This window comes from Columba livia, chromosome 29 (genome assembly GCF_036013475.1).
Source record: "Columba livia isolate bColLiv1 breed racing homer chromosome 29, bColLiv1.pat.W.v2, whole genome shotgun sequence".
In the NCBI taxonomy this organism is placed as follows: Eukaryota; Metazoa; Chordata; class Aves; order Columbiformes; family Columbidae; genus Columba; species Columba livia.
In genome coordinates, this window is record NC_088630.1 from 2396463 (window position 1) to 2418586 (window position 22124).

The 22124-nt window shown below is 70.5% G+C and overlaps 5 protein-coding genes across 6 annotated transcripts; 2 read left to right on the plus strand and 3 right to left on the minus strand.

Annotated features, from left to right (window-relative positions):
- The first annotated feature begins 77 nt into the window (after nt 1–77).
- On the plus strand, nt 78–2682 carry CCDC65 (coiled-coil domain containing 65). Of its 2 annotated transcripts, none has more exons than XM_065043736.1 (9): nt 78–212; nt 453–586; nt 671–838; nt 908–1077; nt 1194–1332; nt 1434–1631; nt 1708–1926; nt 1992–2144; nt 2267–2682. In XM_065043736.1, exons 2-9 carry the CDS (start codon nt 458–460, stop codon nt 2657–2659), a joined length of 1569 nt encoding a protein of 522 aa, XP_064899808.1. In that variant the 5' UTR covers nt 78–212; nt 453–457; the 3' UTR covers nt 2660–2682. The 2 variants fall into 2 exon arrangements, with proteins under 2 accessions (XP_064899808.1, XP_064899807.1); XM_065043735.1 differs by having other exon boundaries at nt 81–231.
- A 216-nt stretch (nt 2683–2898) lies between these two features.
- FKBP11 (FKBP prolyl isomerase 11) lies at nt 2899–4833 on the minus strand. The gene is made up of 6 exons (XM_065043747.1): nt 4592–4833; nt 4137–4202; nt 3489–3576; nt 3369–3402; nt 3202–3272; nt 2899–3133 (listed from the first exon to the last, which is right to left on the minus strand). The coding sequence occupies exons 1-6, from the start codon at nt 4709–4711 to the stop codon at nt 2916–2918; spliced, it is 597 nt and encodes a 198-aa protein (XP_064899819.1). The 5' UTR covers nt 4712–4833; the 3' UTR covers nt 2899–2915.
- A 1393-nt stretch (nt 4834–6226) lies between these two features.
- On the minus strand, nt 6227–9662 carry ARF3 (ADP ribosylation factor 3). Its single transcript, XM_065043748.1, has 5 exons — nt 9531–9662; nt 8475–8664; nt 8254–8364; nt 8020–8144; nt 6227–7209 (listed from the first exon to the last, which is right to left on the minus strand). The coding sequence occupies exons 2-5, from the start codon at nt 8620–8622 to the stop codon at nt 7048–7050; spliced, it is 546 nt and encodes a 181-aa protein (XP_064899820.1). The 5' UTR covers nt 8623–8664; nt 9531–9662; the 3' UTR covers nt 6227–7047.
- Nucleotides 9663–9794: 132 nt separating this feature from the next.
- WNT1 (Wnt family member 1) lies at nt 9795–14792 on the plus strand. The gene is made up of 4 exons (XM_065043744.1): nt 9795–12472; nt 12745–12998; nt 13207–13472; nt 13685–14792. Exons 1-4 carry the CDS (start codon nt 12372–12374, stop codon nt 14171–14173), a joined length of 1110 nt encoding a protein of 369 aa, XP_064899816.1. The 5' UTR covers nt 9795–12371; the 3' UTR covers nt 14174–14792.
- A 2896-nt stretch (nt 14793–17688) lies between these two features.
- DDN (dendrin) lies at nt 17689–22028 on the minus strand. The gene is given in 3 exon segments (XM_065043778.1): nt 17689–20158; nt 20160–20993; nt 21099–22028. Coding segments are annotated over 2 exon segments (792 nt in total). The 5' UTR covers nt 20733–20993; nt 21099–22028; the 3' UTR covers nt 17689–19939.
- Between the last annotated feature and the right edge of the window lie 96 nt (nt 22029–22124).

A 22124-nucleotide genomic window follows, 5' to 3' on the forward strand; every position in this document is an offset into this window, starting at 1 on the left:
CCGCCGGCCAATCGCCGCGGCGGCTCCAGGCACACTGGCCAATGGCGGAGTGGCGAGGGGATCACCAAGGCCCGCCCCTCACGGTGCGAGGCCGTTCCTCCAGGCTAGGAGGCGCTTGTCTGTTCGCAGACGGAAGTGGAGCCCTGCGCCCGCCCTGAATCGGAAGTGGCGGTTGCTAGGAGACCGGTGGGACGCCCGCCGCTGGGACGGAGGTGTTGGCACGCGCGATCGGTACCGGCGGGGCGGGGCGGGACCCCCGTGGGGCCTGAGGTGGCGCCGAGGGGCGGGGGGGACCCCGGAGGGGTGCAGGGACCATGGGGCCTGGGGGTGCCCCAAAGCGGGGGGTGCCTGGGGCCACCCCGGGAAGAGACAGAGGCGGGCGGGGGGGGAAGGGGCCTGGGCCGGACCCACGCGCGTCCCCCCCGCCCCTCACGCCGTGTACCCGGGCCCAGCCGCCATGCCAGCGAAACGCCATTCGAAGGCCTCGGTGGCGGGGCAGGACGGGCTCCTGCTGCTGCAGAGCCAAGCGCTGGCCCAGGAGGAGGAGGCCAAGGCCAAGCGGGAGCTGCTCACCCGCTTCCTGAAGGTGCGTGGGGACCTGGGGACATGGCAGCGTTTCCCCACACGCCGCCCAGCCCCTGGCCCCCTCCCCACCGTGCATTCCCCCCAGGACAAGTTGGCCAAGGAGCAGCACAGCAGCACCCTGAACCTCCACAAGCTCAACGTGCAGTGGCAGGCAATTCTGCGGGAGGCCAAGGCCAAGGAGCTGCGCCAGGATGTCGAGATCCTCAGCCAGACCTTCGCGCGAGTGATGGACTGCAAGGACAGTGCCATCGAGGTGGGCGCGGGGCTGGTGGGGAGGGGACAGCGCCGGGGCCCACCCGTGAACCCCGCCAAATCCCCACAGTCCCTGGTCACAGACCTGGAGGAGGCGGAGGAGCAGCACGCCCGGGCCCTGCGCAGCCACCTGCACAACGTCGACCGCCTGCTGCAGCTCCAGAGCTGCCGCCTGGCCTGCCTGGAGGAGGGGTACAGCGCCCAGCTGAGCGCCCTGCAGAGCGAGTTTGAGGCTGAGCGGTACGGAGGGGCAGGGACAGCAGTGGCACCCGCTGTCCTGGAACTGAACCCTCTCGTGGCCCGGTCGGGAAGGCTACGGATTCCCTCTGTCAGCAGCTCCCCTGTGTTCTCCCCAGCACGGCCATCCTCGAGCAGCACAAGCGAGAGAGCTGCTACCTGCGGGACTTGGCGCTGACCATGGAGCAGAATTACAGCGAGAGCGACCACGAGGCCACGCTGAATTTCCAGAGCGCCCGGGATGACATCAAGAATAAGGCACGGGGAGGATCTGGCAAGGAGCCTTTTGGGGCTTGTGAGCAGAGGACACAATGAGGTTTGGGAGGTGCTGGGTCACCCGCAGCCGTGTCCATCCCCAGAGCCTGCAGGAGAAGCAGTACTGCCGCCTGCAGCTGAACGGGAAGACAGCAGAGCTCTGGGAGCAGTTCCGACAGGCCATGCAGAGCTTCACAGAGGCCACCGAGCACCAGAAGATCGCTTTTGAGGTGCTGAAGGAGAAGGACCAGAAGAGCTCCAGGGAGATCGAGATGCAGGAGAAGAAGCTGCAAAAGCTCCAGGTTGCAGCAGGTCACGAGGGTGAGCGGGAGAGCAGAGACGCCCCCGTCCCGCTGCTCACATTTCTCTTGTCCCCAGGACTTGGTAGCAGCCACCAAGGGCCAGATCGTAGTGCACCTCCGGGAGAACGAGGAGCAGAACGAGCACCTGCGGATGGAGAAGGAACGAGCCCTCCGCCAACTCCAGGAGCTCAAGGGCAAGCTGAACCAGGCCAGGGCTAAGGCCCACAGCAACCTGGCCAGGCTCACCGTGCAGAGCAGCGCAGCCCTGAGCACCCTGCAGCAGGTGGTGGAGAAGGTGAGAGCGGCGGCCCCAGGGTGCGGGGACCACCGGGGGGTCCCTCACTCGCATTTCCCCCCCAGGGCCAGCGCATCCTGCGACTGGCTGAGATGTGCCGCAAGCTGGAGACAGAGGAGGAGAAGGTGCTGCCCTTCTACCCCTCCTCGCTGGCGGAGGGGGAGCAGCAAGACGCCCAGCGAGTCTTCGAGGAGACACCCACGGAGCCCCTGGCCCAGGTGAGGGGGCATCACCAGGGTCCTGGATGCTGCTGTGGGGCAGTGAGGGGCAGGATCCAGCCTTGGGGACAGTCTGGCTGCATGTTGGGGACTCCCTGACCTCCCTCCTGCCTCTCGCCCAGGCCATGCGGGATTACGTGGGGCTGGAGCGGTTCTGGCAGCGCTTCAACAAGGTGAAGCTGGAGGAGAAAGCGCTGGAGCAGGAGCGGGCGACCCTGAGGCAGAGGAACCGGCAGCTGCGGGCGCTGCTGCGGCAGTACATGGAGGGGATCTCCATCAGCCAGGGGGTGCTTGTGGAGCCCAACCCGCCCCTTGGAGCCCAAAACAAGAGCTGTGGCCCCAGGGACTCGCCCTGCGCCCACGGGGACCTTGCGCAGGGTCACCAGGGTGCCACACGCCCCAACAGCCTTGACCCCGTCCCCAGCTCCAGCGGCAGAGAATCCCCCGTCACGTCCCCTGCTCAGCGTGGCGCCTGGGGACACCACAGAGACCGTGACTGCCCAGAGGTGCCATAAAAGAGCCAAACCGTGCCCAAAAATGTGCTTCGGGGTCTTATTTCTGGTAACACTGAGCTTCACCAGGGCAGGCGTGGGTCTGTCACCCCCTGCTCTGTTTGGACACACCAAATCCCCGCTGCTGGTGCCGGCAGGGAGCTCAGGGTGTGCACAGCCCCTTCCCACCACTCAGGAGCCTGATAGAGCAGACACGGAGCAGACACGAAGCAGACATGGAGCAGACATGGAGCAGCTGCGGATGCTGAGGGAAAAGGGTTTATTTTTTTTTTGCTTTGTTCTTCTTCTCCTCCTTCATCTTCTTCTTGGAGAGCCTGGGGCTGCTGGCCTTGCGGTAGAGGTGGCATCCGATGAGCGCCAGCAGCGCCGGCACCAGCCCCAAGCACAGCAGCGGCACCACCTCGTTCACCAGCTTCTGCCAGTAACCAGCCCGGGACAAACCCACCAGTTCCACCTCAAACCGCAGCACCGCGTCACCTGGGGGGCGAGCAGAGCCTGAGTGGGGGCTGCGGGGGCTGTGGCGGGGAGGGACCCCGAGGGCTCACCTGGGATGGTGGGGGGCGAGCCCCGCTTGCCGTAGGCCAGGTGAGGGGGGATGATGGCTCTGCGCTTCTCCCTGCCATGGTGAGAGACTGTTGGTGCCCTGGGGGGCCAGACCCCTGCCAAAACCGGCAGCGGGGATGCTGGGGGGGCTTCTGACCACCTGCCTTACCCCACACACATGTCCAGCAGACTCTGCTCCAGGCCTGGAGGGAAGAGGGAGGAGAGGGGTGAGCAGGGGCGTCCCGCAGCCCCACCAGATCCCGGTTACCCCCCCCAGCCCCACACTCACCCGGGATGACTTGGCGCTTGCCCAGCTCCACCTGGAGCGGGTCCCGGGTCAGGGAGGTGTCAATGACACGTCCATCCTCCAGACTGCCCTGTGGGGACACGGGCACTGTCCCAGAGCCGTCCCTGTGCAGGTCCCAGTGTTGCCCTGGGACTGTCCCACGCTGGTACTGGCACTGCTGTCCCACTGCCACTCTGGTGCTGGTCCCATTGCCCCCCAGGGCCACCCCTGGGTTGATCTCAGTGCCACCCCTGTGCTGACCCTGCTGCCACCCCAGGGACATCCCACCCTGCTCCCAGTGCCGGGACAACGTGTCCTGGTCACAGTGCTGATCCCAGTGCCAACCCATGCCCATACTGGTCCACCCCCATGCCAGTCCACGTGCCACTCAGGGCCCACCCCTGAGCAGTCACCATGTCACTCCCAGTGCCACCCCCACCCCAGTGCTGTCCCCGTGTCTGTCCCAGTGCCACCCTGGTGCCATCCCCATGCCTGCTCCAGTACCACGCCAGCGCCACCGCGGTGCCACCCCCATGCCCCCCCGGCGCCGCCCCGGTGCCGGCCCAGGGTCCCCCCGCCCGTGGCGGCGCCGTCCCCGCCCCGCCCGGGGAGCGCAGTGCTGACGTGTTCCTCCCGCCGCCCCCCCCGCACCGTGTAGTGGATGTGAACCGTGTCCCCCGGCGCCGACAGCTCCGTGCAGCCCTCGGGGGGGGGCACCTGCAACGGGAGGTCACGGGGAGCCGGGCCGGGGTCCCCCCGTACCCGCCGGTGCCCAGGGATCCCCCGAGCGCTCCGTGGGCCGAAGTCCCCCCCCGGACCTCCCGTCCTCCCGGTGCCCCGTGCTCCCCCTGCAGCCCGCTCCTCCCGGTGCCCCCCCGCTCCGTAGCCTGGTTCTCCCGGTGCCACGTGCGCGCCCCCCGCCCAGACCGGGCTCCCCGGTGCCCCCCGCCGGGTAAAAGCGTCCCGCCGGTGCCCCCGTCCCCCCGCCCCGGCCGGACTCCCCCCGCCCCGCCGGTCCCCTTGGTCCCAGCTCCGCGGCCACGAGGGCTGCCGGGGGTCTCCAGTGCTCGGTGCGCCCCGGTCCCCCCCGCCCCCCCGGGACTCACGAGCGTCTCCAGCCGCAGCCCCCGGGCGCCGCTTTCGGTTTCACTCTCGGCGGCGCGGGCGGGCGGCGGCGGCGGCAGCAGCAGCAGCGCCAGCAGGAGCAGCGCGGCGGGGGACGGCATGGCCGGGCTGGCGGCGGCAGCGGCGGCACCGGGACCGCCCCCCCCGGCCCGGCCCCCGGGTGCTCCCCGGGAACCGCCCCCCGGGCCCGCAGCCCCGCCCCCGCCCGCACCGGGACGCTCCACCGGGACCGGTCGGCGGGACACACAACCCGCCGTGGGGGCGGCCGGAGCTGCTCTGAGCCCCGGCGGGGCGGGGGGTACCCGAAACCGGCCCCCCCCGCTGTGGCCGAGGACACGCGTCCGTCCGCGCTCCGGTGCCACCCAGCCCGGGCGGGCACCGGGTGTCCGGCTCCACCGGGGGACAGTCCCGGCGCTCCCAGGCGGAGGCGGCCGCCCCGGCCCACGGCGAGCTGGGGACCCGGGTTGGGGTTCGCCCCACGGGACCGGTGGGGTGCAGCACCCGCTGTCCCGGCGCCGTCAGGACTCGGTACCAGCAGGCGGCAGCAAAGCCTCGAGAAACGGGCACCCATCCGGGCCGGGACCTTTTCCTGGCACCCAGTGGGTGCAGAGCATCCCTTCTGCTGGCGCCCCAGCCCCACTTCCAGCCCCCTCGGCCAGGTGGGACAGGGGAAGTTGAGGTCCCACCAGCAAGAGGCTGGACGGGTGGCCCAAAGCCCCTGTGTCCCTGCGCTTGGGGGGTGACAGCAGCTCCTGGGGCAGGAGGCAGAGGCTGGGAACAAGGGGAGCAGCCTCTGTCTCAGGGGGGTCACACATGGGGTGCAGCCCGGCTCCCTCACCCTGTGCTGGCAGCGATGGCCCCGTTGACAGTGGCAGTGGCCACACTGTCGGCAGTGCCAACGCAGGCCTCGGTGCAGCTCCCAGACGACGGCATCGGCACGCCGGCCCCACCGGCGCACCCACATACCAGCCCCGGTTGCCGAGAGGTGGGGAAGCCGAGCTGGCGGCTGGGGGCCGGGGTGCTAATGGGATTAGGGCCGCCGGGTCAGCGCCGGGCTGGCCCCCACCACACAAAGCCACCGGGCCGGGTGGTGGGAACGCGCCAGTGCCGGCTCTGTGGCTCCCAGCCTACCGGGGAACCCCGGTCACCCCAGCTCCAGACCCCCCCATGCAGGAGGAACCCAGGCGTCCGGGCATGCAGCACCACATCTCAGCTCAGTGCCAGCAGCACAGAGGGATTCTGGGGGCCAACAGCCCCCAAGCCAGAGGGGACACAGGGATGGGGACAGCAGCGCTGGCTCCAAACAGGACTCAGCCAGTCCCCTGTCCTGTGGGGGGGTGACACCGGGTGGCTGAGCCTTGCTCACGCCCGTCCCAGCACTGGCACCGTCCCCACGCCCCGGCTGGGATTAGCATTAATGGGATTTACCATTTCATCCAATATTCCCCTAAAGATGAGCCTGGGAAGGGGGGGGCTCCCCCCTTGCCCCCCCACCAGCCCCCCTCGCCCCCGCTAAGCTCTTTCTAATTAAATCCAGCCTAGGGCTGTCCATCACTGTCCCCCTCCGCGGGAACCCGTGCCGGGGGGGCAGCGGAAGAAGAACCGTGGGCCCGTGCTACATAAAACATGTTTAATATCCAAGGGGGGGGCCGGGGGTCACCCACCGTCTCAGGCACGGGGGCGGGGGGGGGCGAGTACACACGTCCCCAGATGGGGCAGAGCCGCAGCGACACGTCACACCAAGCACAGACCGGGGGTATAAATACGGTGCCGGGGGGGTGGGGTACAGTATGGGGCCGTCCGTCCGTCCGTCCGTGAGGGGCAGGGACATACAATCACTATGCTGGCATGGGGTTGGGGTGCAGGTGGCCGAGGGGGGGCATGGCCAGGGGGACCATGGGAGTCCTGGCAGCCCCGGCCCCCCCACAGGGGTCGTGCTGCAGGGAGAAGACTTGCCCCAGAGTGACATGGGGGGGTCGGGGACGTGTGGGACCCCCGGGGGCACGCAGGGCTGGAAGGGGGTGCTTGGGGTAGGGGGGAGGTGAATGTATGGTCCCAAATGCCCCCTGCGGCCCCGCTGCCCCCATATTTGGTCCAGATGAAGGCGGGGGGGTGCGGGGACATGCATGGGGATGGGGTGCCCTGGCACGGGCCCCCCAGGCAGGGCAGCACCGAGGTGGCCCCCAGCCCCCGTCCTGCTCCTCGGGGCTCTGCCCCCGCCCCCCAGATACGTTATATAGAGCTATATTCCACACACGCACACACGAGATCCGAGGGGAACTGAGGAGACCCCAAAAAAGGCAAAAAACCCCACAGCAACCGGTGCCAGAGAAAGCAAAACCCAACCGGGGCGGGGAGGGGGCGGCCGGGGGGGGCACTGGCGTGGCCCCGGGGAGGGGCCAGGGGCACGGGGGGGCCGGGGCCAGCGGCCACCCGCTCACTTCTTGTTCTTGAGCTGGTTGGCGAGCCAGTCGAGGCCCTCGTAGAGCCCGTCCCCGCTGGTGGCACAGGTGGCCTGGATGTACCAGTTGCGGTGGCGCAGGGAGTGCAGCCCCAGCTTGTCCGTGATCTCCGCCGCGTTCATGGCGTTAGGCAGGTCCTGGGGCGAAGACGGGGGGGGTCACGTGCCGGCCCTGACACCATGGGGATGGGCTCTGTCCCACCACGGGGGTGGGCACCAGCCTCGATGCCACGGGGCCGGGCACCATCCCGGCACAGCAGCCCTGAGGCTACAGGATCTGCCATGGGCACGTGAGACACCAGCCCTGGTGCCGCGGGGACGGGCACAGGCCAGGCCAGAGGGATGTTAAACACGAGCATGGGCACCATCCCTCCACGGGGGCTGCCGCCAGCCCCAATGCCGCGGCTTTGCCACCAAGGGGTTTGACACCAGCCCTGATGCCACGGGGATGGGCACAGCTCTGTGACAGCGGCTGTCAAGATCCTGGCCCCAACCCCATGGGGACAGGCACAGTCCAGCCAGGGGAACTGTTAAACACCAGCCCTGGTGCCACAGGGACGGGCACGGGCCAGGCAGAGGGATGTTAAACACCAGCATGGGCACCATCCTGCTGTGGGGGCTGACACCAGCCCCAGTGGCGCGGGGAAGAGCACGGCTCTGCCACCAAGGGGTGTGACACCAGCCCTGACGCCACAGGGATGGGCACAGCTCTGTGACAGCGGCTGTCAAGATCCTGGCCCCAACCCCACGGGGACAGGCACAGTCCAGCCAGGGGGACTGTTAAACACCAGCCCTGGTGCTGCGGGGATGGGCACGGCCCTGCCACGGGGTCGCTAGATCCCAGCCCCGACACCCCAGGGATGGACACGCGCCCACCACAGGCACCCGGAGAGCAGCCCCAACGCCCTGGGGATGGTCCCAGCACCAACATGGGGCCCCCAGCCCCACCTGCTTGTTGGCGAAGACGAGGAGGACGGCGTCCCGCAGTTCATCCTCCGCCAGCATCCGCATCAGCTCCTCCCGCGCCTCGTTCACCCGCTCCCGGTCGTTGCTGTCCACCACAAAGATCAGCCCTGCGGACAGCGAGCAGGCGCTGCTGGGGGTGCAGGATCCGGCCCGTCCCAGGGACACCCCGCTCCCCGGCAAGCCCCGTCCCCTCCCCGTGTCCCCGGGGGGACCTACCCTGGGTGTTTTGGAAGTAATGCCGCCAGAGGGGCCGGATCTTGTCCTGCCCACCCACGTCCCACACGGTGAAGCTGATGTTCTTGTACTCCACTGTCTCCACGTTGAACCCTGCGAGGAGCAACAGCGGAGGGAAACTGAGGCACATGGAGCCGTGAGCCCCTTTCCAAAGAGCCCTCACGGGGAGGGGTCCCCGCCTGGTGCCCCCCCGCCCCGCACACCTATGGTGGGGATGGTGGTGACAATCTCCCCCAGCTTCAGCTTGTAGAGGATGGTGGTCTTCCCGGCGGCGTCCAGCCCCACCATCAGGATCCGCATCTCCTTCTTCCCGATCAGGCTCTTCAGCAGGTTCCCGAAGATGTTGCCCATGGTGACAGCGGCGCTGGCTCCGTCCGCAGGCGAGGCCGGATCCTGCGGGGGCACGGGGCAGGGGTGGGGGTGTCCCTGAGAACTGGGGGGCGCTGCAGAACTCCAGGGATCTGCTGTGCTACAGGGACTGGGGACCCTCATGTCCTGGGGGGAGGCAGAGCTCACACTCCATGGCGGCTGCCCCTGTGTGCAGCTCCATATGGGGGGGCTCTGTTGACAATGAAGTTCCCCCCCCACTGCAGCCTACAAAGGGACAGGATGGGGCTCCACACTGGAGGAAACTAAGGCACAAGTCCCAGCCTTCCTTATGGGGGGAACACACAGCCGCCCTCCGGCCCGCCCCCCTGCGCCCCCCAGCCCCTGTACAGCCCCCCCGACCCTGGAGCCTCCCCCATGGGGGGGCCTCGAGCGCCCTCCGCCGCGATCCCGGCCCCCCCCCGCACCGCAGCGCGCCCCTCCCGGCCGTGGGCAGCTGCCCGCCCCCGGGCCCCGCCGCAGCCCCTCGGCGCGACGCCCCCCGAATTCACCGCCACCCCCCCGGACCGCAGCACCGCCCCCGCAGCTCGCACTGCGCCCCTCCAACGCACCGCCCCAGTCCCCCCCCCGGATTGCAGCGCACCCCCAAATCACCCCCCCACCAGCTGCACCGCCCCCCCCGCCGCGTCGCCCCCCGCCCCCGCACGCCGCACCGCCCCGCGGCCCCGAAGCCCGCGCCCCTCCCGCTGCACCGCATCACCCCCCCGCTGCGATGCCCCCCCCCACCCCCGGTGCTCCGCACCCCCAATGCACCGTGCGCCCCCAAACCCGCTGCAGCCCCCCCGCGCCGCTGCGGTGCCCCCCCCGGGCTGCAGCGGACCCGCCGATGCGCGGTGCCCCTGTCCGCCCCCCCGGCGCGGACCCCCCCGCACCTGGTGCCGGTGCCGGTGGCGCCCCCCGCCCGCAGCTGACTCTGCACCGCTCCCGCCGCCGGAAGCGGAGGCCCGATCGCGCCGATCTCGCGAGAGCGTCCGGTGCCCCCCCCACCCCGCTTCCCGCCCCCCCCTCCGCACCGGGCCCGGGGGCGCGCGTGGGGAACGGGGGGGCGCCGAGCTGGCGGGAGCCGTGAGGCGTTTCCATGGCAGCGGCTGCAGCAATGCGGGGGGGGGCTGTACCGGGAGGAGCGAGGGGGTCCCGGTGCCCCCCCGAGCATGAGCACCGCGGGGGCGGGCAGCGCCCCGTTCGGGGGGCTACGGCGGAGCGGGTGGCCTGTGCTGCACGGGGCGGGCAGAGACCCCAGTAACCGCACGGGGATCCCAGGGATGCTCCCCCCGCACAGGGACCCCCGCCCTCTCCCGGGCCAGGCTGAAGCCCCCTTGCCCTGGCCCGGTGCTGTGCCGGCGGTACCGAGGCCGGCCCGGTGCTCGCGGGCCAGGCAGGGGCTGACAGGGGGCGCGGGGCATCCCCCGGTTTTCCTCCCCTCCCCGGTCCCTCGATCCGCCCAGCTGTCCCGCTGTCCGTCCGTCCAGTCCTGCTCGGTGCGGCGGGATGGGATGGGACACGCAGCCCCCCCGCCCCGGGCAGGTAAGGGCGGCCGTCCCGGGGGCACCGGCAGCACCAGCCGGCTCGACGACTGCGGGAACCGTTCTGCGCCGCCAAGCTTCTGCAGAGGGGATGCGGGGGACGGAGGAAGTGCCCGGGGCAGCGGGAGGAACGGGCTGGGGGGAGCTGGGGAGATGGGACCCCTGGGAGGGTCTCGAGATGGAGTGCGGGGGGGCAGTCGTATTTGGGCCCCGCCGGTGGTGGCACGGCCCCGGGCAGGGCCCTCCGACCGCACCCCGGGGCCTCCCCGCGGCCGCTGACCTCAGCCCCGGGAGCCCCGACGGGGCGGCGGCCCGAGGGCGCGGACACCGCCTGGCCCGGCCGGGAACCGGGGCGGGGGGGCGGGACTCGCCGTCCTGGAGCAAACCCCAGGGCGGCTCTGGGCCCCTCCCGGGCCGGGGGACAAGGCGCGGGGGGTGCCCGGTGCGAGACCCCCCTCCCGCCGCCGGCCCGGGCTTTGTCCGTCCTTGAATTGAAATCGTGAGCGGCGGCCCCGGGCCGTGACGGGCGAGCGGGGCTAATCCGGCCCCGCATGACTGGTCCGGGGAAACCGCCGCGGGGGGATTACCCCCCCCGGCCCCGCCACAACGGGGGGCTCAGCTCAGCGCCCCCCTTCCCCCGCACCGGGTTGTTCACACCCTCCCGGGCAGGGGACAGCAGGGACAGACCCTCGTCCCCACTGAGACGCGGGCAAACACCATCTGTGCGTCACCGTGTCCCGTCCGTGGGCACGCCAGGCCGCCCCCCCTGTCGTCCCCTCCATCCCCTCACGTTCTCCGTCCTTCTCCCCCCGCTCCATCTCTCACTCTGTCCAACACTCGGTGTCGGCCCGGGCCAGGCGCCCTGGGACAGGGGGAGCCGTGCGGGGCCGTCCCGCACCCACGGGGGTTGCACACGCCGCGGGCACCCACGCGCACGTTTGCAGGGGTCCCAGGGTGAGGGGTCGGCGGTCGGGACAACCCGGCCCCGAGCGGCGAGAGGATGTGGCCGCCCCGTCGCGCCGGGTACGGACCGGCATGGGCAGCGGCCGGAGCGGAACGGGGAACGGGGGCTCCGGACCGGCACCGGCACCAGCACAGCCCCGACTGCCCGGGGGCCTGTACCTACCCTCCCCAAACTCGGAGTCCCGGGACGGCGTCCCCGGGCTGTCCCGGGGCTGTGGTCCCCGGTGAGCCCAGGCTGTCCCGGGACTCTGCCCCTCCCGTGCGCCCGGGGCTATCCCGGGAGATCGCGTCACTCCACTCCCCCGTGCGCCCGGGGCTGTCCCGGGAGATCCCGGGCTATCCCAGGCCCCCGCTCCCTCCGTGCGCCCGGAGCTGTCCTGGGGAGTCCCGGGCTATTCCGGGACCTGCTCCTCCGTGCGTCGGGAGCTGTCCCGGCCGTGCCGGCCTCTCCCCGCCGGTGCCGGTAGAGCGTGTGTGCGGGGCGGTGGCGCCGGGCAGGGGGGTGTCGGGGGCTGCAGCCGGGCCCCCCCGGCCGCGCTCTGGGCACGGGGCGCAGCCACCCGCAGGGCTAATCCGGGCCGTGACGGACAGGCCCGGCGCCGCCGCTCCGGCCGCCCCATAAGAGGTGCCGCGGCTCCGCCGCTCCCCATTGTTAGGGCGAGGACGCGGGGAGGCCCCGCTCGGCGGGACCGGCCCATGGGGACCCTCCGCGCCGCCCCTATAAGAGGGAAGGGGCTGGAAGATGCTCCCGGGTGCTGAGCGCTGCGCACCCGCCGAGCCGAGCCGAGTCCAGTCCCGCCGCCTCCCCGGGGAGCCCCCGGGAGCCGTGCACCGGCCACCGAGTATCGGCACCGGGCAGCGGGCACGGAGCAGGGGCACTGGGTACCGCGCCCGCACCGCCGAGCACCGGCATCGGGCGCCGGGCGCCGCGCACGGATCCCCCGACGCCGCGCCCCGGGCACCGGGCAGGGAGCGACGGGCACCGCACTCCCGACGCCGTGTCGCGGGCACCGGGCACCGGCTGCAGCCTGTTGCCGGTGTCGGTGCCGGCCCACCCGCCCGTAGCTCCCCGCGGCCGCCCTCAGAGCAGCCGCCCGCCCTGCCCGCGCCCCGCGCGTCCGGAAACACGCGTGGATGTAGCGGCCGGGCCGGGGGCTCCGCGGCACCATAAATACCCCGGCGGCCGCTCGCCCGCGCACTCTGCCGGGGCCTCCCGGTGCCGGAGCCATGCGAGCCGCCGCGCTGGGGCTGGCGCTCCGGGCGCTCTGGGCTCTGGCCCTCTCCTCCCTCTCCAACACGCTGGCGGTGAACAACAGCGGGCGGTGGTGGTGAGTCCGCCGGCACCGGGACGGGGGGTCTGAACGGGGCTGGCACCGGCACGGCAGCGGCTGCCCCGTACCCAGGGATGGGTAGCGCAGGTGTGACCCGGGCGGGGGGACACGGGGCTGTGTCCCCCGGGTGTGATCCGGCTGCGGGGGATGCCCGGGGTGGAGGATGCTCTGGCAGTGGAGCCGGGTCAGGCCCCCCCCGGTGCGGTCGAGGTGGGGAGCGGGCTGCCGGGGACTCCTCCCCGGTGATCACCGTCCTGCCTGTGCCGCAGGGGCATCATCAACGTGGCCTCATCCACCAACCTGCTGACGGACTCCAAGAACGTGCAGCTGGTGCTGGACCCCAGCCTGCAGCTGCTGAGCCGCAAGCAGCGCAAGCTGATCCGCCAGAACCCCGGCATCCTGCACAGCGTCAGCTCCGGCCTCCAGACCGCCATCAAGGAGTGCAAGTGGCAGTTCCGCAACCGCCGCTGGAACTGCCCCACCTCCCAGGGCCCAAACATCTTCGGCAAAATTGTCAACCGGGGTGAGGCTGCTGGGTGGCGGGAGGTGGCCGGGGGCTCCCCAGGCCCCCTCGGTGGCACCCCTGAGCCGGGATGCTTGGCAAAGCACCCCTGGTTCACGGCGTGACATCAGCAGCCCGCAGCCCATCACCAGCCCAGCGTGGCTGTGCGTTGGGGGTGCCGGTGGGTGCCCATCCCGGCAGCACCCTGAGGCTCCGCTCCCCTCCACAGGCTGCAGAGAGACAGCGTTCATCTTTGCCATCACCAGCGCCGGTGTGACGCACTCGGTGGCCCGGTCCTGCTCGGAGGGCTCCATTGAGTCCTGCACCTGCGACTACCGACGCCGTGGCCCTGGGGGGCCCGACTGGCACTGGGGGGGCTGCAGTGACAACATCGATTTTGGGCGCCTCTTTGGGAGGGAGTTTGTGGACTCCAGCGAGAAGGGCCGTGACCTGCGCTTCCTCATGAACCTGCACAACAACGAGGCCGGGCGCATGGTAAGGGGGGGCTGCGGGCAACGCTGGGGGGGGACAGGGATAGTCATGGCCACAGAGCCCCCCAACCTGTCCCTATGCTTGGGTTTGGGAACCATCTGAGATATGTTTGGGTAGGCTGAGCATGATGTGGTATCATGGGGAAGCGGGGTGCATGGTGGTCCCTGGGGGGGTCCCAGGCTGCTCATGGCGCTGGTTCTTCCCCCCCCTTGCAGACGGTCTTCTCAGAGATGCGCCAGGAGTGCAAGTGCCACGGGATGTCGGGTTCCTGCACCGTCCGCACGTGCTGGATGCGGCTGCCCACCTTCCGCGCCGTGGGCGATGTCCTGAAGGACCGTTTCGACGGCGCCTCCCGCGTCATCTACGGCAACAAGGGCAGCAACCGGGCGTCGCGCGTGGAGCTGCATCACCTGGAGCCCGAGAACCCGGCCCACAAACCCCCCTCGCCCCACGACCTCGTCTACTTCGAGAAGTCACCCAATTTCTGCACGTACAGCGGGAAGACGGGGACAGCGGGCACAGCCGGGCGCTTCTGCAACAGCTCCTCGCCGGGGCTGGACGGGTGCGAGCTGCTGTGCTGCGGGCGCGGGTACCGCACACGCACCCAGCGCGTCACCGAGCGCTGCAACTGCACCTTCCACTGGTGCTGCCACGTCAGCTGCCTCAACTGCACCAACACGCAGGTGCTGCACGAGTGCCTGTGAGACCCCCGGACCACCCTGCCCAGCCCCGGAGGGGGTCTGCGCCACCCCCCGTGATGGGTGCCCCGGCTGGATTGAAGGCGCCCATGGGTGGGCATGCGGCTGCACCCTGGGGACCCCCCCGTCCTGTCACGGGCAGAGCGGCTGCCCCGGGGTCAGTAGCCAGCCTGGGCGGGCTTGGTGCCACGCACCTTCCCGGCCACCCCTCGGCTGCACGGGGTCCCCTTCTCACTGTAAATAACATATTTATTGTGGATGGTTTGATGCCATCCCGCCCCCAGCCCCCACTTCACTGGCCCCAGGCCCTGTTTTTTTATAATTAAAGATAATAATAATAATTAATAATAATAATGCTTTGTTACAGGTTTCACTGATAGCCTTTAGAGAAGAATAAAGGATATATTTTTATCAGTCCTGACCTGATTCATTTCTGGGGGGCCGGGGAAGGGAGGGGACAAGTTGTGGGGGAGGAAGTGTCCCCCAAACCTTGGGGGTGGGCAGCCGGTCCTCGCTGCCCTCAGCCATCAACTCTGTCCATCTGTCCATCACCTCTCCATCCACTCACCTCCTCATTCTGTGTCCTCCAGCCGTCTGTCTGTCCACCCTACTCCCTTCCTCTGCTCTCCCCTCCGACATCCCCTCCCCACAGACCCCCTTCTTTCTCCGGTCGTGCCCATCTCCAGCGCAGCCGTCGGGGTGTCCATCCCCACGGCCGGGGCGCCCATCACCATGGCACCTGGGCTGCGGCATCCCCGGCGCTGGAATTCGCCGGAGCGGCGGGGCTGGTGCCGCCGGGGCCGGGCGCTGGGAGCGGCCACGGGAGGTACAAGACGGCAGACAGGGAATGAGCATCGTCCATCACCGCTCCCGGCCGGGGCTGACGGCTCCCCTCGGCTCTGGGGGAGGAGGGGGGCCGGGGAGGGCACCGAGGTTACTGGGGCAGGGGCCGGGACTGGCCACCGGCCCCACACGCAGCCCCACACCCTTGCATGTGGTCTGGCTGCAGCCGGGGAAAGGCCGTGGCGAAGGTGAGGGTGCAGCTCTGCAGCTGGCACGGGTGTCCCCTGGGATGGGCATCCTGCGGGGAGGGCATCCCCCCGAGGCGGACATCCCCTTGGGATGGGCATCCCACCATAGTGGGCATCCCCCGGGAAGGCCATTCCTTTGGGTCAGGCATCCCCCAGGAAGGGCATCCGCCCAGGAATGACATCCCTTTGGGCCGGGTATCCCCCCGGCGTGGGCATCTCCTTGGGTCGGCCATTCCCCAGGAAGGGCATCCCCCCTGGAGAGACATCCCCTTGGGTCGGGCATCCCCCTGGGACAGACATCCCCTTGGGTCGGGCAATCCACCGAGGTGGGCATCCCCTTGGGTCGGGCATCCCACCGGGAAGGGCATCCTCCAGGAAGGGCACCCCCCCGGGACAGCCTTTGGCTCGGGTATCCCCCCGGCATGAGCATTCCCTTGGGTCGGCGATCCCACCGGGACAGACATCCCCTTGGGTCGGCCATCCCCTGGGGGTGGGCATCCCCCGGGGGTGGGCAGGGCCCGTGTGCACCCCTGCACTGTAACCCCACACCTTGGGGTCCGGACAGGGCGAAGCGACGGGCTGCAACCCTCGGTCCCACGTCCGGCATGTGGCAAACCGCGGGGCCTCGGTGCCATCCAGCCGCGGTGAGCACGCAGGACCCCGCCCGGGGACCCCCGGGGGTCCCCACAGCCCGGGCTGCCCGGCGGCCAGAGCCGGGAACCTCACGGGGCCCCTGGGGATCCGCAGCATCAAAGGCTGCGGGATGACGCTGCCGCTGCCCAAAATATCCCCCAGGGCCGATAGTGGAAAAGTTGATGTTTTGACCCAGAGGAGGAGCGGGGGGGGCACAAAAAAAAACCCGGGGCCCCCCGCTGCCTGTGCCAAGGTAAAAACACAGCCTGGCGTGGCGAAATAAAGAAATGCGAGGAAAAATGACTGGAAAGGAACACAGCCCGAAATAACCCTCCGAGCATCTCCCGCCTGCCGGGAGTTATCTGCCTGCTAAATTCTGCACACGCACAGGGCATGAAAATAGCCTGTTTTCCTGCGGTAGCGAGGCAGGAATATAGATAATGACATTCTTATAAGTCACCTCTGTTACTCAGCTTTTCCTGCACGCTGGTGACCGCGGGTACCTCGGGCAGCCGCGACCCCCGGGCGGGCAGGGGCACCCCGGGTGCGGCGCGGGCACCCGGCTGCGGGGTGCAGACCTCTCCGGCTTGAACAAATACACCCGGGCGCTGGAAATAGCTGCTGTGACAGCGGCGGGGCCGTCTGAGGGACAGGGACAGGGACAGGGCGGTCCTGTCTCGTGCCAGCCCGTCACATCTGGGAAGCTGGGTAACAGCTGGATGAAGGCCGCAAGCTGGGACTGCTGCAGGCTGGGCCCCACGGCGGGGCTGGAGAACTGGGTGGCTTCTGCCCACAGGTGTGGGACAGAGGGACAGGACAGCACATGGAAGTGCAGGACAGAGGGACAGAGCCATGCCCAGAGGTGTGGGGCAGAGGGACAGATGGCACACAGAAGTGCAGGACAGAGGGGCAGTGTCATTCCTAGAGGTGCAGGATAGAGGGACAGGACAGGACAGTATCCAGAGAGAGGGACAGGATGGCACACAGAAGTGCAGGACAGAGGGACAGAGCCATGCCCAGAGGTGTGGGGCAGAGGGACAGGACAGTGCCCAAAGGTGCAGGACAGAAGGACAGGATGGCACACAGAAGTGCAGGACAGAGGGATGGTGTCATTCCTAGAGGTGCAGGACAGAGGGACAGGATGGCACACAGAAGTGCAGGACAGAGGGATGGTGTCGTTCCTAGAGGTGCAGGACAGAGGGACAGGATGGTGCATGGAAGTGCAGGAGAGAGGGATGGTGTTATTCCCAGACGTGCAGGACAGAAGGACAGGACAGGACAGTACCCAGAGTTGCAGGACAGAGGGACCGGATGGCACACAGAAGTGCAGAACAGAGGGACAGTGTCATTCCTAGAGGTGCAGGACAGAGGGACAGGATGGCACACAGAAGTGCAGGACAGAGGGTCAGGGTCTTTTCCAGCTGCGCAGGACAGAGGGCCGGTGCAGGACAGAAGGACAGGACGGTGCCCAGGGGTGCAGGACAGAGGGACAGACCCATGTCCGGCTGCACAGACTGCCCGGTGGCCCCGCCGCACCTCCGGGACTGTCCCCATCCCGTGAAGCGCCGGCAGCATCGCAGCCCCGGCCCGGCTCCCCTCGCCCACATCCCACCAGCGCCCGGCTTGTCCGGCCGCCCCCCCCGGCCCTCGCATTCCTCCGGCGCGGGGCCAGCGCGCCCAGCAACCGTGGCAGGGCTGGCCTCTAATCCCCGGGCATGCCAGCCCCGGGGGGACCGTCGCCGTCACCCACTCCCCGATAGGTGACCAATGCCCGAGACGAACAATTAGGGACAAAGCCGGAGCCGCCGGGGGCTAACGCCGGACTTCACGGGTGCCTTGTGCGGCATTCGGCGAGTTTAATGAATTGTCCATCACTCCTTTCAGCTCCGCTCGCCCGGGCTGGATTAATCTGAGAAGCCGCAGTGGGGAAGGAGCCGCTAAGCCTGTATTTATTACTCTGCCATTGTAACTAATTGAGGTAATTATCTGTGACTCCAACCCCGCGCAACAATGCCGCATTCACCGCACCCCCTTCCCGCCGGCTCCTCTGCGCGGCCTGGGAGAACCGGCACCGTGCGGCCACCGTGCGGGGCGCGGGCCGGGGCTGGGCGGCCACCGCGCTGCGGGGACACGGCTGGCGCAGGGACGTGGCGCGGCCGTGGTGGGACCGGAGCCACCGCTCCGTGGGGCCGCGGCCAGTGCTGCCGGCACACGCGGGTCGTGGCACGGCCAGCGCCGCTTGCACGTGTGGGTCACGGCTCTCTGGGGACGCCGTTAGCACCGGCACATCCACGGCCAGGGCTCCCTGGGGACACCAGCGGCACACGGGTGACCACACCTCTCTGGGGACACCGCCAGCACCGGTGACACACGGGTCACGGTTCTCTGGGGACACCGTGTCCATCCCCGAGTCCTGGCTGGGACCTGCAGGAGCAGCGCCGTGTGCGGGGCAGGGTCCCCCCGTGTCCCCGCAGCACCCAGACGCCGGTCCGCCTCGGTTCCCCCCTGGATCCCCCGGTCCGGTCGGTCACCGGCTGCCCGGCGACATCTGGCGGCCGCGGGCGGGACCGCGCCCCGGTCCGGGGATACCGGTACCGGGCGGGACGCCGGTCCCAGGCGTGGGGACACCCGCGGGCACCCCGGGCTGCGGCGGGTTCCGGGGGCCGGCGGGAGCCGGGGGGGGGGCCCGGGGGGGCGGCGCTGGCGCCAGCGCAGCCCGAATTAGAAGGTGATTTTTCTCGGCGGGGAGCGGGAGGGGTTTGGGCAGAGCTGAGCCCACGGAAAGGGCCGCGTCACCTTCCCCCGCGTCTGGGACACCCCGGGCCACACCGGGCAGCGTGCCCGGCCGTGCGGAGCTGTGCTGAGCTGTACTGAGCCGTGCCAAGCCGTGCCGAGCCTCACCAAACTGATACAGGCCGTTCTGAGCCGTGCCAAGCCATGCCATGCTGCACTGGGCTAACATGGGCTGTGCCGAGCTGGTTCGTGCTATGGTTCTGGGCTGTGCCAAGTTGTTATGGGCTAGTCCAGGCTTTGCTGGGCTGCGCTGGGCTATGCCAGGCTGTGTTGTGCCATGCCAAGCTGCGCCTGGCTGTGCCAAACCCCAGCAGGTGGTGCTGAGCTGTGCTGGGTCACACCAAAACGTGCCAGGCTGCACCAAGCTGCACCAAGCAGTGCCGGACTGCACCAAGCTGTGCTGTACTGTGCCAGGCTGTGCCATGCCAGGCCATCCCATGCCATGCCAGGCCACGTCAAGCAGTGCCGAGCCGTGCCAAGCACCGGGGCAGGACTGCGGCTGCAATCGGTGGGTTGGGGTCACTGAGGTGGCTCAGTCAGGCCCAGCTGTGAGACTCCAGCGCTGTGTCGAGCACCTGAGGCCACACAGCAGAATGGGGGACGTGTGGGGTGACATGGGCTTGAGGCTGCCCCACGAGTGGCCCCCCCTGGGGCGCAGGAGGGCCCGGACGCCTGGGTCCCCCACTGCGCCAGCTGCCCCCATGCTGTGACCTCCTGGCCGGTGTCACCGGGATAATGACAGGGTCGCGCAGGGGGGCGGGGGAGGAGCTGGTTTTAAATAACGTGCAAATTGGACACGTTGTTTGTGCGGTTTCCTCTGGCCACGGGGATCCTCCCCCCCCACACAGGGTGACTAAGAGGTGGTGGCCATCGGGGGGGACGGTCCCCCTGGTGACTCACCCGGGGTCCCCCCCCGGCCGTGACGTGAGGCCAGTGGCCACGGGCCAGCCCCCCTGTGCTCACCTACTCATTATGGGGGACCCGGGGGGGTCTGGCACATCCCACCCCCGCTGTGACGCGCTGCGGTGCCCATCGGGACACCCGGGGCCTCCAGCTGCCCCAGCACCGTGTAGGGGGGTGTGGAGGTGCCGGGGTCCTTGATGGGGGGGGGGAATCACAGGCGGGGGTGCAGGGGACAGTGGGGGGGCCTGGGGAGGGTGATGGGCCCCCCCACCACGCACACACAAGGTGGGGGAGGCGGCACACGGGGTCCCGCAGCCTTTATTGGGGTCAGCCCCCCGGAGCCCCGCCCCCCGATAGCCACACCCTCCCAAGCCCCGCCCCACCCGTGCCACACCCCACAAAGCCCCGCCCCTCAGGCCCGGGCGGGGCTGGCGGTGCCCGGGGGGGCCCCGGTGCTCTCCAGGCTGCTGCTGCTGCTGCTGTAGGGGGCGCTTTCCCGGCAGTGCCGCCGCCAGGGCCCCCCCGCGCCCCCCTCGGCCTCCGAGTCGGAGTCGGGCGCCGTGTGGCGGCGGATGCGGGACACGGCCTCGCGCAGCGCCTGGGCGTACAGCGCCGGCCGCCGCGGGGGGGGGCCGCGCACGGGGACCCGCGCAGCCACCCGGGCTCCGCCAGGGACTGTGGGGGCTGCCGGGGGGGTCCCGGGGGGGTGAGGGTGCTGCCGGGAGGATGGCAGCCCCCTGAGGCACAGGGGGGCTGCCCGGGGGGGTGCTGGGCCCCGGGGACCCCCCAGCGTAGCGGACCTGCTGCCGCTGGGGGGGGGACACGTACTGGGCTCGGACCACCACGCGGGTGGCGTCGATGAGGACGTGCCCCCCCGTTCCCCGCTGCCCTCTGCCGCGCCCCGGGACCCGCTCCCGGCCGCCCACCGCCCGGGGCAGCGTCTGGCTGTGGCGGGGGGTGCTGGGCCCCCCCGGGGACGGCTGCGTTCCCCGGGGCCGCCGGTGTCCGGCCTCGGTGGCCGCCCGGGGCAGCGTGTGGCTCCAGCCGCCCGGCACTGCCCTGCGGCCCCGGGGTGCCGGGGGGGGGCTGTGCCGGGCCCGGGGGGGCCGGAGCTGCAGGGTGCGGTGGGGAGCGTCATAGGCGGGGGGTGAGATGTAGGGGGGCGGCCGCCCATGGCGGGTGTGGGCCGCCTGCACCCGCTGCATGTGAACCTCGTAGCTGGGGGGGCCCGGCCGGCACCCCGGCGCCGGGGCATTGGGGGCGCACGGGGGGTGTCGGTCCCAGGGGCTGCTGCCCCCCGTCCCCTTGGGCCGCCCCGGGGCGCAGCGGGTGAGGGGTGCCCGGGTTTGGGTCTTGTGCCCTGGGGGAGGCGGGATGGCGAAGTCCGGCAGGTGGGGGGGGGGGAGCGGGGGGGCACTGGGGACCAGGGGGGGGCCAGTTCTGCCACGAAGCGCTTCTCCAGGTACCTGCAAGACAGAGAGGGGGGCGTGAGGGGTGCGAGGGCCGGGGGGGTGCCCAGGTGGGGGCCGGGGTGCGGGACGGACCCCCCAACCCTGCCCGTCCCCACTCACGCGTACTCCCCGGCGATGCGGCGGTAGGTCCAGGGGGGCGGGGGGGGGCACCCCGCGGCCATGCCGGTGCCCGGGCTGCAACACGCCACCGTGTCGATCTCCACCAGCAGCAGCTTGGTCCGCTCGCAGATCCGCAGCTGCCCCGCGCCCCGCTCTGCGCCCCCCAGCATGGCCCCGGGGCACCGGGGGGTCCCCGCCAGGGGGGTCCCCGCCGCCACGCGCTCACCGGCGCCTCGGCGCAGCCACGCGCCCGCCCGCACACGCGCAGCCACCGCCGCACGTGGGGCCTCGGGGACCCCCGGGCCCTGCCTGGTGGCACCGCCAGGCCGGCGGCCGCGGGGCTCGGTGACCCCTGGGGTGGCCCCGGTGGCCAGGAGCCCAGCACACCGTAGGGACCCCACCAGCCGTCCCGGGGTGTCGTTCCCCCCCGGGATCCCTTCCCCCCCTGCGACTATTGAGCTGACGCCGGTTTTGGCACCGCACGCTGCAGCCCACGCGGGCTCCGAGCGGAGCTTAGCAACCCTCCGGCGGCGGCATGGCAACGGCAGCGGCACCGGCACCAGCCCCTGAACGGGCATCAGGTCTCCCGCGCCCCCCCAGCCCCACAGGCACCCTCCCCAGCTCTCACCTCTCACCGCCGCACCGGAGCCTGTGCCGGACCCCAGCGCTGGTGGCAGCTGGTGGCAGCGGGGGCCACGTCCCGGCCTCCCCCCCGGCCCGGAATGTGCTGCGCTCAGCATGGCTGGGCCTTGTGCCTCCTCCGGGAGGCACCGGCAGTGGACCCAGGCGTCCGGGCTGCCGGCGACCCCCCACAGCACCCCCCGGCATCGCAGCCCCTGCCCGACACCCCCTGCTCACCACCCAGAGGGTCCCCGTGTCCTGCCGGGTCCCCGTCCTGTCCCCAATCCCGGCCTTTTAGCAAAGCCACAGGCGGAACAAACAGGGATCTAGGGTCTGGGCGAGCTCAGCAGATTCCCGTCTCACCGGGGGGGCAGAACAAACCCACTCTCCGGGCACCCCCTCCCT